Source organism: Halichoerus grypus, chromosome 7, assembly GCF_964656455.1.
Source record: "Halichoerus grypus chromosome 7, mHalGry1.hap1.1, whole genome shotgun sequence".
NCBI lineage: Eukaryota > Metazoa > Chordata > Mammalia > Carnivora > Phocidae > Halichoerus > Halichoerus grypus.
The window spans coordinates 147,307,900-147,320,983 of NC_135718.1; the positions used below are offsets into that span (position 1 = coordinate 147,307,900).

General features: G+C 50.9%; 1 protein-coding gene across 1 annotated transcript in view; it reads left to right on the plus strand.

Annotated features, from left to right (window-relative positions):
• The window catches only part of LMX1A (LIM homeobox transcription factor 1 alpha), a 156,427-nt gene extending 143,555 nt beyond the window's left edge, over positions 1 to 12,872 (plus strand). Inside the window, exons 4-8 of the mRNA XM_078078414.1 lie at positions 3,925 to 4,097; positions 6,852 to 6,929; positions 8,231 to 8,297; positions 10,879 to 11,049; positions 12,638 to 12,872. Coding sequence (XP_077934540.1) covers positions 3,925 to 4,097; positions 6,852 to 6,929; positions 8,231 to 8,297; positions 10,879 to 11,049; positions 12,638 to 12,798 — 650 coding nt within the window. The 3' untranslated portion in view covers positions 12,799 to 12,872. The remainder of the gene's footprint in view (positions 1 to 3,924; positions 4,098 to 6,851; positions 6,930 to 8,230; positions 8,298 to 10,878; positions 11,050 to 12,637) is intronic.
• The last annotated feature ends 212 nt before the right edge of the window (positions 12,873 to 13,084 follow it).

Below are 13,084 nucleotides of genomic sequence, written 5' to 3' on the forward strand. Positions count from 1 at the left end.
GATAAGGAGTAGGGCGATGTTTAGTGATGGTCTGCCTTCTCCTGGGCATCTGTCGGCACCTTGAGAAGTGCCAGAAGGTCCCTCCCTGCTCCGTCTTCAGAATCTCTCGCTCGGCTCTGCCAGGACACCTGGAATTCCACAGCAGTGACTGTTCAGTTGGAGGCATTTTCTGTTCAATGCATAGATGTTTTTGACCGTGGGAGAGAACCCATCCAACTGTGCTCATCACTGACTCCTCGGTGTCCATCAGCAGAGCTCCCTGTCCCCAGAGTCAGAACTTGAAAGACTAGGACGGAGGATATGTAAGTTTTGATGGAAAACAGGAGGTCAGGAGAGGTCTAGAAAGTGATCAGCTCGCTATGGTATGCAGGCTGGCCTGGGGCCCGTTTTTGGAAGACATGCCTACTCATATTGTCTGTAGCTTCTGCGCTCTAATGGCAGAGTCGAGTTGTTGTACTGGACTGTGAGGCCTGCAAAGAGTAAAATAGTTACTGTCTGGCCTTTTACAAAAAAAAAAAAAAGAAGTTTGTAGGCCCCTGGTCTAGAGCATGAGGAGCTTCTTGGAAGGCAAAAGGTGGGACCTGAGGAGACAGGAGAGAGAGAGAGAGACAGAGAGAGAGAGATTAGTAGCAGAAAATAGGAATCGAAGGGAGAAAACGTACCCCAAAAGCAATAGAAATACTTGAGACCAATCGTAATCTTGTTCTTTCTGTCCTCCCCCTCCTGCCCCTCCTCCCCCACCCCCGGCCCCCTTCTCCTTCCTCTTCTGAAAACAAATGTTTTCATCTCTCCTCCTCCAGGGACAGGGAGAGGATGAATGAGCCACGCATAGTGCTCTCCACATCCTCCAAAAGTGGGCACCAGGGACCAGCCTACAAGATAGTTCTCTTTCCTCCTCCCCATTGTTCCATGATGGAGTAGCAGCTCTTGGGGAAAGTATGGGTATCCCAGACAAGGGGGGCCTCAGATAGCCTGCCTCGGGGGCTCCCAACAAATTTCAGCAATTACATCTTCCGTCTGGAACCGGCCCAGCCCCGTCTCCCTCCCTTCACCTTCCTTCTCGCAAGCACTCACAGGCTCCCAGCTACACAACCAACTCTCAGTGTTGGCTGGGGTCATGTCTGCAAAGAGAGAAATGAACGCTGGGTTTGTAAAACCTCAACTCCGACTTCCGTCGACAGGCGACTATTATTAACAGAAAACATGTGTCTCGGATCAAGAATTCTTTTATGTTGAAGTAATAATGGTGACGATGATGATGATGATTTAGTAGGCACCTGTTACATTCTAGACAGCACTAAACCCTTTACGTGTATCATCTCATTTAATGCCAACAACCCTGTCACCCTCCCCGATGAGACAACTGAGTCTTGAGAATTTGTTCAAAATCACACATCATAATGGGCAGAGCCAGAATTTAAACCTGAGTTTGGATGACTCCAGAGCCCACATTGATTTCCCAAATGATGGCAGCGTATATGAGCCATTATCAAGGAATCTAGCATGATTTTAGACCTTACATTTTCATGAGTTTTGTTCTCCTAGTTATCAATAAGCATTCGCATCGGACCACGTGAGGAATGACTGTCAGAGAGACTGACTCCAGAAGACATTTGCAAATATCATTTTATGGACAAAACTGGTTATAACACGTGAGGTTCCTAAATTATATGGTTGCATTTTCTTTTATTGTTTTTATCTGATAAAATATTTTATATGTTCCAACGCCTTTTTTTAAATTAAGCTTTTAATTTAAATTCCAGCAAAGTTAACATACGGTGTTACAGGAGTTTTAGGTGTGCAAGACAGTGAAGCCTACAAGTGCATTTTCAGATGTAGGCTGCACGTTGGATTTCATAGTCGTTTGTTCCAGATTCAGCCCCCGTTCATCGCTGGCCTTACAGGAGGTCTGTATGCTCCTGCGGGGGTGGTGGTGGGGGTGTCAGTCCATTTCCAAAGAAAACTCACTGAAGGCCTCACAGGTACCAGAAGAGCATCCTTTTGACCCTGGGAGTCCAGCAGCAGACAGAATTTTTGGCCTCAGGGAAGGACTGGGCTTTGGGGAGAGGAGGTCTCTGAGCAGTGGGGTATAGGGCCTTGCAAGGGTGAATGTGGGAAGTCAGTGGCTTTTTTCCCACTGTCTCTCTTCTTGTGGGGTCTTCTTATTACCCTGTGGCTTTTAGTTCTTATGGGCTCATTTTTTTCTTGCCATTCTGAAAATATCCTTCTAGAAAGATCCTAAAACCCCTTCCTATGGAGGGATGGTTGAGGTCAGCTTACTGGATTTGCCCCAGGGAAGAGCTGCCTCAGAGGTGAAGATGCCAGAGTAGCCATTCCTTGTCATGAGGATTCTTCCTCTTTTATCTCTTCTTTAATCTTTCTGAGTTTTTCCCCTGTACTCTTGAGGGGGTTGAAGCAGAAAGGAAAAGACATTCTTTCCACAACTATTTCGAGCCTCCTGTGCACCAGGACCGTGTTAGTTGCTTTGCCCACAATAGCACTACCCCTGAGCCACCGGCAGGTGTGTGTTATTGCTGCGGTGGTGCACCTGGGGAAACTGAGGCCCAGTGCGTGACCGCACTCCCATAGCGCCACGCTTATAATGGGGGGGCCGAGCTGGATGGAGACCTAGATGTGCCTACGTCAGACCTGCTCAATGACATTGAAAGGGTCATGCCCTCAAGAAACTCACAAGTTAGTGTCCCTTCTTGTTCCAACTCTATGTCTAAAGGTTCATAGAGAAAAGAAGCCATTGTCCCTTCGGATGGAATAGTCAACAGAAGTCTAAATGAAAATGGCATATGCAGATGAGCATCCTTTACAGAGGAGGGTGGGATGAAGAACAGGGGTTGTGTGGCTCACACATGGAGGGTCCCCTCCACCTGGATTTCTTGAGGTGTCCAGAAGGAGAGCCAGGATCAGGACACCAGAGCTGGGGACACCCTTGGGATGGGGCTTCCCACTGGAGGAAAGAGGACAGCTGAGCTCTGTGAAGACCCAGCGAGAAACTAGGTTCTTGTGGGGGTTGTTTGGGCACATAACTGCCAATGGCTTTTAATGCTGAAAGTAGGAAAATGTCTCCCTCACATCGTATTCCGCAGACCCTAGAAGCATCTTCTCAGGAGCATGAGGTCCATGGGATGCACGAGGAAGTCTGGGAGAGAACGTGACGTAACTGAAGGCTTTGCTTCCTTCAAAGGTTACTCCTCCTACTGCTCACTGCTTATGAAGTAACCCACACAAATATAAATACAGTTTACTTTAGTAGTTATTTTATACACAAGCAATTTTGGCTAACTACTTACGCTATATCTATTCTCAGTTATCAGTCCCTGCAAGTAATCTAATGCTGGTCCTCTATGGCCTTTTAAACAGTAATATTTTCTACCCCCTGGCAGTGGCTAGAATTTCAGACACAGTGTCTAGGAAATTATACAAAACGTCTCCAGGCCTAGACTTGAAAAAATGACATCTAAGAAATAACATTAATAACCAGTGCTTATTGGGCATTTATTATATGCCAAGCAGAGTTTTGAGTGCCTCATCGGTAAACTCATTTAATCCTTACAACTGTTCCGATGAAGTAGGTTCTCTTCTGTTCCAGTTTTGCAGGTAAAGAAACTGAGTCAGAGAGAGTTAAGTACCTTGGTCAAGGTCACACAGTTAGTAACTTTGGAGCTAGGACACTATCCTGGGAGAAAGTTCGGAGCCATAAAGGCGGACTTTCTGATTGCTGTTTCTGGATTTTAGAGGTATTTTCCTTGGTCCTTTCCTGGAGGCTTTCAAGTCAATCCCACAGAGGTTACTACACTCACCTATAAAGCCATCCTGGGAACACGGACCCGAGTGCCTTGTTATAGAATAACACACAGCTCCAGGAAGTGGCTTTGAAGACCTTAACACAGTATTTTCTGCTTCTTTTAGGCAAAAGTGATGATGAAGAAAGTCTTTGCAAGTCAGCCAATGGGGCAGGGAAAGGAGCCACTGAAGACGGCAAAGACCATAAGCGCCCCAAACGTCCCAGAACCATCTTGACAACCCAACAGAGGAGAGCATTCAAGGCCTCATTTGAAGTATCCTCCAAGCCGTGCAGGAAGGTACGGGGGGGAAGAAGAGGGGAAAGGGGACCGGGCCCCACTGTTTGTGTATACTGCCCTCCCCTGGAGTGTCCATGGGCACACGTGGGGGGTTCAGGGTGGTGAGGGAGGCTGTTCAGATAGAGTCTATAGCCTTGAGCCCTACTGGAGACCCCAGATCCCTAACGGTGTGGCCAGGGAGATAATAGGATCTCCCTATACTTTTGTGCATCTATACCCATTTCAAGTGGCTGCTGGCTCAATTCATGGAGAGCAACAGGAAGAAGAACAACAGTAGGTACCAGTTGGAGGGTATAGACCCAGATGCTGTAACAAGGAGAGTAAAAATATAGTGGCTAATAGAAATCTATTTATTTATTTTTGCTCTAGTTTGTTCCACTTGGATGGTGACTTTGGGATTCACTGATGTCTTAGTTCATTCATTTTTGTTGCCGAATGGTATTCCACTGTATGGATGCACCACAGCTTCTTTGTCCATTTACCTGTTGATGGGTGTGTGGGTTGTTTCCAGTTTGGGGCTGTGACAGATGGGTCTGCTGTGAGCTTTTGTGGTTTAATGAGGTACGAGTTTGTTTCCATCTTATGTCGCAGCCCAGAGATGAGCAACCCAAGATCAGCAGGGAGCTCTGTTATCCGTCACATGGTTCTAAGGGGCCGTAGGTACCACCATCTTTTCCAGCCACCATGCTGGAGAAGGAGGAAGTAGAGGGCAAGGCATGCCCCAAGATCCTTGACCACACCTCCTCTGAGGGAGCTGGGAAACGAGTCTGCCTGGGTGCCCACATGCCCTGCTAAAGCTTGGGAATTCAACTGTTAATAGGAGGAAGGAGAGAATGGGTATCGGGGACAATCAGCAGTCTCTGCCACAAACAGCTGTGCCCGTTTATTAAGGACCCGCCATTTACTGACGGCCATATGCTCACTCTTGTTACCGATACGATACAAATAAGCACTTCTTAAATTGGAACTCGTGGAGGAAATACATTTTTAAAAACCTTAGCATTGTTTTTCTCTATCTGTATGAGTCGGCTTCTGCTGTCAAAACAAACAAAAGCTTAGTGGCTTCCAGCGGACATTGTGTTCTTGCTCCTGGACTGTGGTTTGGCGGTGGCCCAGCGGGGCTCAGGTTCAGGCCTGCTCCACCTGTCTCTCCGGGGCTCCGGGCCGAAGGAGCACGCTGTTTCCATGAGGATGGCAGAAGGCAGGAGGCCAAGTCACACCGGGCAAAACCACTGAAAGGCTCTCCTTGGATCACACGTGCCGTGTCCACACACATCCCATGAGCCAAAGCAAGTCATGTAGCTAACCCAGTGTGAGGCGGGGGGAAGGCCCACCTGTGGGAGCAGGGCAGGGAGGGGGCATATTTGCGGAACTGACCAATAATACAGTTTGCCACCACCTCTGGCCTCCTGCCGACCTCTTTCTCTCTCTGCCCTTGCGCTCCCTAGGCTCCAGGGAAGGTGCTGGTAGGAAGTAAAGTAGCCCCAAAGTAGGTTTATGCAAGGACAAATGATCACCTCCTTCTATTACTACTAATTCTACACGTATTAGACTCCCAGCCTCTGCATGGCCCCGTGCCTGGTGCTGGTGGCCAGGCAGCCTGCAGGCCCCCAGCCAGCGGGGGAGAGATGCGTCTGCACATAACTAACATGGGGGAGAAAGCTGTGAGGACCATTACAGAGGGGCAGCCGGGAGCCGTGGGAGCCCGGGGAAGGGGAAGGTCACTTCTGTCTGGGGAATCAGGAAGGCTTTGTGGAACAGGTGGCTTTTGAGCCGGGCCCCTGAAAAATGGATAGGGTTTCAGCAGGTGGAAGTAGGGCCGGGGCACACTGCTATTTTAGTTGGCTTAGCAGAAGGATGTGTTTTAAAGATCTGGTTTAATCATCTCACTTCTCCTAGGCCTCAGCCCCAGTGAGGTGATAGAGGTGGGCCACTTCCCAAGGCGTCCTGTGAGCTCTCTGCTCCTGTGTTAGGCGTTCAACCCCATGTCCCCCCAGAATCTAAGCAAGAGGGCGGTGTCTCTCAGCCTCGCTCTCAGAAAGGCTGAGCTTCTCGCCTTTTCCCTTCCTGCCACCTTGCCTGCCCCTCAGCGTATGTCTGCGTGGAGGGCAGATGTTTCAACCCATCTCTTCCTCGTGGGGATCTCGACAGTCCTGTCTCTGTGGGGCCACAGCGCACGTGCTGATCAGAGCTGACTGCTTTCGCTCTGGCAGATTCCAGATGGCTCTGGTCTTATTCTCCTTGAGTGGGGCTCACTCAGGATAACAGTAAATGTGAATATTCATGAAACACCCAAAGTCACCTAGAGCTATGAGGGACAGAACCAAAAATGTAGGTCAGTGAATTGAGACAGATGAGAACAAGAGAGAGCCGTTTGTTTTGCAAAGTGATTTTCGCTCTCGGTTCTTCTTAAGTAGGTCAGTACATAGGCGTGGATGTGACTCTTAAAGGACAATGATAGATTTTGCTAATGTTCCAAAACCACTTGAAGGCCTAATTTCTAGAGTCAGAGAAACCCCTCTTGAAATGCACATCTAAATTAATTATCCCTTCCTTTGTTTACTTGGTGAAGGACCTCTCTCCACCTCAAGGGAAGCAATGGTCTTGTGTTTGGGATCATGCTGGCCATTAAACACCAGCCCGCTCCCATTTAAGACGCGGCCTACGGGCCTCCCAATGCGCCGTGTAGGGAATGTTCTGCCCCCTCACCTGAGATGCCAGTGTTTCTCTATTTCTAATGTTCCTTTTGTCAAGGTGAGGGAGACCCTGGCCGCAGAGACAGGGCTGAGTGTCCGTGTCGTCCAGGTGTGGTTCCAGAACCAGAGAGCTAAGGTAATCTGCTTCCTACTGTCGTTCGTCTCTGTGTGGCTGGTTTCCTGAAATAATAAATACTTGCGGTTGGGTTATCGAACCAGAACTCACTGGATAGAGTAGTTCTCCTGATTCAAAAATTTTGTTATCGATGGTCCTGTCAGCCCCAGCAGCCCCGCAGAAGGGGAGAGACGGGGCATTCGTTTTGGTGAAATGACTGATTTTCCTAGTGGCCATGACTGTGAATCTGGCCAGCCGTCTGCTGGAATAAACGTCTTTCTGTCTTCTGGTAAAAGCGAATTCTTTCATTCACCTTTATCTAACCCAGCTACCAAAGTTCTTTTAAAATTGCAGAGAGAAACTTCCATAGCACATATGTGACAGGACTGAGGCCATATCCTAGCGTGGTGGCATGAATGCCTTTACTCAGTGCCCCCCATATACACCCCAACCGTCATGTTGTCCTCCGGATCCCACCAAGGTCTGCATTGCCCCGCCATAGTCTTTCATTTATTTTAGACCTTGTGCTCATCTAGTTTCCTGGCCCTAAAAAGGCATGCGGCCCGTGGCCCATATGTCGGGGGTCCTAATCTATAGTGGGTGGTAAATTCATATCTCATTATCTGATCACGATTGGCTAAGACAGCACGGTGCTGCCCTAACTGAATTCCTCAGCACAGGGCCATTGATACGTACTCCATCCCGAGAGGACTCCATGTCTCCATAGGTTTGGGAGGCCCCGTAACCTAATAGATTCATAAAGGAGAGGAGTTGGAAGCTCTGAGAAATGTTTGCTTGTTTTTGTTAGCGTCTCATGGGACCGTAACGTTCCACAGAACACGGTGTGAGAAGCATTGGGTTAAGATGCTCCTTCCGGGAAGTTTTGGTGGTAACAGGGTGCTCTGGGAGATCAGCTCCTTACCTGGAGTCTCCAACACCAGGGCCAGCAGATGGGGGGAGTGGGCGGGGAGTGCCACGTCCCAGGCGACACCCTGTCAGCAGCCCCTTGCCGTGCAGCTAGACCTGCCTGCGGTCCCCACGTGCCACACTTACAGCTCACCGGAAACTGTCACAACACAAGCAGCTGTGTTTATCTGCTGAGAGGAAGTCCCTGTGCTTGTGAGCGGCCTGGTGCTTCCCAGCCAGCTGACTGCGCCCGGCAGCGGGTAAAGAGCCCACAGCAGCCGTGGACAGCCTCGCGGCTGGCTCCTGTCCTGAGTCAGGCCGCGGGAGTGGTCCCTCCGCTTTCCGCACGGGGCCTGTGTGCCTGCTGCCGGCCCCCCGCCTCCAACCCCCTAACCCTGCACCCCTCTCCTTGTCAGATGAAGAAGCTAGCCCGGAGGCAGCAGCAACAACAGGACCAGCAGAACACCCAGAGGCTGAGCTCCGGTAAGCGGGGCCCCTCCAGCCAGGCCTGCGAGGGTCCAGGCCTCGCCCACCACTCGGCTCTTGCTGGAAGGCCACTTCTGGGCTCAGCGAAGCCCTGTCTGCACCGAGGGCAGAGGCTCTTCCAGCGAGGATCGCGCCCCGGGGGATCTGGGAGAGGGTCGAGGGCACCGAGCTGGGGCCTGGGAGGCTGACTGAGGTGGTCCGAACCTTCTCCAGAGCCCCCGGGACTGTGGCAGGACTCCCCTCAGAGCCCAGGACACACCCAGATCCTCCTCCTTCCCAGCAAATCAATTGACAGAGGACACCACTGTGACTTACCCCTTTCTAAAATGACATAAAACAGTAAAAATACTGCGAGTAAAACAGTAACCCTCTCCCTCGTCGGGCACGTTCATAGTTCAAAGAGCGTTCTCACACTGACCCGAGTCTGACAACACCCCCCACCCCACCAGGGGAGCAGAGAAGTCCTTTGTACCCATCTCACTGATGAGCAGACAAGGGCTCTGCAAGGCTGACCGGGGTCCTCGCTGAATAGGGGGTGAGTCAGGACCGGAGCATAGGTCTCTGAACCTCGGTTCCACTAGGGCCATGCCACCCCAGCTCTCCCTTCCTGTGCACCCTCCATTTGCTGCTGTGGTTAATAGGTCTGGTGTGAGGACTGGAAAGGGAGTGAAGCGGGACAGGTTGTGGGACTCTTCAAGGGAGTAAAGGAAAAAAAAAATCAAATAGAACTATATTATGACCGTGTCATTCTTAAAGGGATATGCCCCCAACAGCCATCCAGCGGGATTCCCTGAGGGGTCTGCTTGTACCTCAAACAGGAATTGTCAGCCTTCAGTGTGTACATAAATCACCGGACATGTGGTAAAGTACAGATTCTGATTCCTCTAGTCTGGCTAGGCCCTGAGATTCTGCATTTTTAACAGACTCCCACTGCTGCCGCCCTATGGACCACACTTTGAGAAAGGTCATGACTGTGACAATTGTTCTCAGGCCCCTAGACAGGGCTCCTTGCCCTTGCATGATGGACCTTGCCTTGTGCTTGATACCTGGGCTCAGCTCAATCTAGAATCTGACTCTTGCAGCCCAGAGTTCTCTTGGCTTCTTAATCTTCTAGGCCAAACAGTATCTTAACAGCAAGATAGATGCTCAGAGAGAGAAGTTAAACAAGGACATGGGGACCGGGGAAGGTTGTTGGGGCAAGTTGGTCAGGAGACCCGAATGCTGCCCCAGCTCCACCCCCAGAGCTGTTTGATCTGGGACCAGCCTTTCTGTCTCCTGGCACCTCAGGCTATCTGTCCCCGGGGTGGGATAATGTCACCTACCAGCCCTGTCGCACTGGGCCCCTGGGAAGTTCAGAGAGGGTCACTGACATGGAAGAGCCATGCACGTCGACTCCCATAGGCCAGCACACTCAGGGTGGGGGAAGAACGCATCAAGGCATTATGAGAACACAAACTCAGAGTGCTTGAGACTCGGAAGAATTCGAAGGGCAACTCCTAGGGCAGACTTAAGAAAGTAGAAGCCGTGGAAAGTAGAGTCTCTAGGTCATGGGCCGATGTTCAGAGAACCACAGCAAGATGTGGAGGCAGGAAGGGAGTCCTCCAGTCTCCGAAAATTCTCTACACAAGTGTAGCAAGTTGTTCCAAAGCACATTTATCAGCTCCATGAGGTCAGCGGGGCCGGTGTCGTGAACCCCACTTGATTGACAGGCTCTCAGTGGGGTGATGCTGGAAGGATCTTTAGATCCATCACCTCCAGTGGCTGCCAAACTCATATGTAGCCTTGGTTTTAATGATGTATTTCGAGAAAGCTCTCCAAGTTCAACTGCACCTCCCCCATCCCTCTTCTCTGAGGTTGACCCTTGATGGCCCTTGAGGTGGGCGCAGGCTGGGAACCACTGATGTCGCCTTGTTCCAGACCATTTTTTTAAAATTTTATTTTATTATGTTATGTTAATCACCATACATTACATCATTAGTTTTTGATGTAGTGTTCTATGATTCATTGTTTGCATATAACACCCAGTGCTCCATGCAGAACGTGCCCTCCTTAATACCCACCACCAGGCTAACCCACCCATTTTATAAATGAGCCAGGAAGTAAAATGATCTCACCACGGTTCCACAGCCAAGATGGCGCTCCATGATTGTCACCACCTGGTGTTCACACCCTTGTGTCGTCTCCTTGGATGCTGACGAGGGCTGACCTAGGGAGTGACTTCTGAGGCGAGGTCACGACAAATGTGGCAGGTTCTGCTTTGAGCTCTGCGGGACTGCTGGCCCCGGGGAGGCCGGCCGCCATGTTGCCGGGCTGCTCAAGCAGGCCTGTGAGAAGTCCGTGTGGTGGGGCAACAGTGGGATGGCAGACACAGCACGTGCCACCCCAAGTCTGGGGCTCCCAGGATCACCAGCACCAGCCCCTCTCACTCCTCCTTACAAAGCTGCAGCAAAGGCTGGTGCTGGACAGGGACACTGGGCAGTGGGGCGTATGAAGTTCTGAAGATGCTCTTTGCCTTCTCTCCCAGCGTGGGGCCCTGGCTGCACTTGGGGAATGATATGTGTTCTTCTCTGTCCTCCAGCTCAGACAAATGGCGGTGGGAATGCTGCCATGGAAGGGATCATGAACCCCTACACGGCTCTGCCCACCCCACAGCAGCTCCTGGCCATCGAGCAGAGTGTCTACAGCTCAGACCCCTTCCGACAGGGCCTCACCCCACCCCAGATGCCGGGAGACCACATGCACCCATATGGTAAGATGTACTCAAGCCCCGCAGGGACCTCTCACAACCTGCTTGCATGGGATTCTCCTTCCCTCCCCGATGCATCCGCACAGTTCCCAGATGCTCCCCCGAGGCAGCAAAGCAGAATACGTGCCCAGAAAGTGCTGCTAGAATCATCTAACCAGTGGCTACAGAAGAAGGACCAACACACATAGTCACTAGTGATATTTCCACTCATTCTCCTTTTCAAAGATTCTTGTTGGTTTTAAATAAGAGGTTGTACTTCCATTGTAGACCTGTTTGCTGTGGTCAGATTTCCCTCCTTTCATCTCATACCTGGTCCCACATGCTCGTAAGCAGTCTCCGCAGTGATGTGGGCAGAGGCCTTAATTGAACCTTTCTAATTGAACCGATACTATTTAAGTGCTCTAAATTAACTCCTGAAACAACCTGACTTGTGAAGTGAAATCATCCCCTGCCCCCTCCCACCCCACCCCTCCAATCTGGGGTTGCTTTAAACGTTGGGTGTGTGGATAGCTTAGCCTCCCCCACTCACCCTGCTTGCTGCTTCAGCTGATGGTCAGCGCTGGGCCAGGGCACTCTGATGAGGTGGGCGAGCTCTGGAGTGGAGGGCTGAAGTTCAATCTCAGGGCCAAATAGAGGTCACTGCATTTTTATACAGAGAAGGTCAGTGGCCGACGTAATGCATCTAATCTGTGTAATCTGTGATAAACTGCACCGATGGCTAAAAATACAGTTTTATTTCGCAAACCTTCAAAACAGTATCAATCAGAGATACATGGCTCAGCTCACAGATTTTGTCAAGCAAAGTGCTTTTTTTGCCTTCATTAAAAAACATTGTTTGTTGTTGAAGTAACCCCTGTCCTCCCATGTGATGTGTACAGCAAACTAGGATTAAGATCCAGCTCTCTGCAGAGACTTCACTGACCCTCATTCATACATAGATACATCTGAGCAGGTGGCATGAGTCAAGGCTGAAATGGAGACACCTCTATTCTTGTCACAGTGCTCCTGGAGCGATCCACAGTTTGCCCTACCGGCTGCTCCATCAAGGGTGTAAATTAGTGGAGGGCGGGCACCTAACCGTCTGTCCTTTGCAGGACACATTCCGGGAGTCAGCAGGCATTCAGTCTGATGTTGCTGTTTGAAGGGACCCGTGTTACCCCCGGGGGTGACACAAGCCTCCTTCACAGCCCCGCTACTTGTCTTAGTCCCGGGCCTCCTTCAAGAACCATTTTGGGGGGCGAGTCCTGCCAGAGCCCTGCCCCTGCCTCTCCAGCCGGCCCTGCCGCGTCCTGCCCACTCCCCAAACTCACTGTCTAGACGTTCTGACATTTGCTTCTGCTGCACCCCATTCGGCCCTTTATCCTAACCTAGTTTATCCTGTTTTCAGGGGTTGTGCTTTCCACCCGGGCCCCCTAAGGCCCTGAGAGATCTGCGGACAGGGATCCCCTCCCTCCCTCCCGCTCCCCTCACAGCTCTCCCTCCACCTGCCCCGCAGCACGCAGCACGGGGGTGGGGGGGGGGCTTTCCCATTCCTAGCGCCGAAGGGAGTCCCTTCTTCGAGACCCTCACGACCATTTCCTCTCCATTTCAGGTGCCGAGCCCCTCTTCCACGACCTGGATAGTGACGACACCTCCCTCAGTAACCTGGGTGACTGTTTCCTAGCAACCTCAGAAGCCGGGCCCCTGCAGTCCCGGGTGGGAAACCCCATCGACCACCTGTACTCCATGCAGAATTCTTACTTTACCTCTTGAGTCTTCCCCTCGAGTTCTGTGGCTGGGCTCCCACCGGAACAACCGTATGATGTGAGGGGTCGGCCGACGTTAGGATGGGGAGGCCAGGGGAGAGGTGGGTTGGGGAGGGAGTTTTGTCGGATTGCTGTTGTATAACGACCTGGTGTAGCTCGGCATTTCCAAAGACTGAATACATAATGGATCGCATAGTTTCATGTTTCTGATAAGTCTTAGCTTTAGGTATGAAGATGTGTTTATCATTAAGGACAGGGACTTTTAATATAGACATTCTCATGCAAACTAGGTA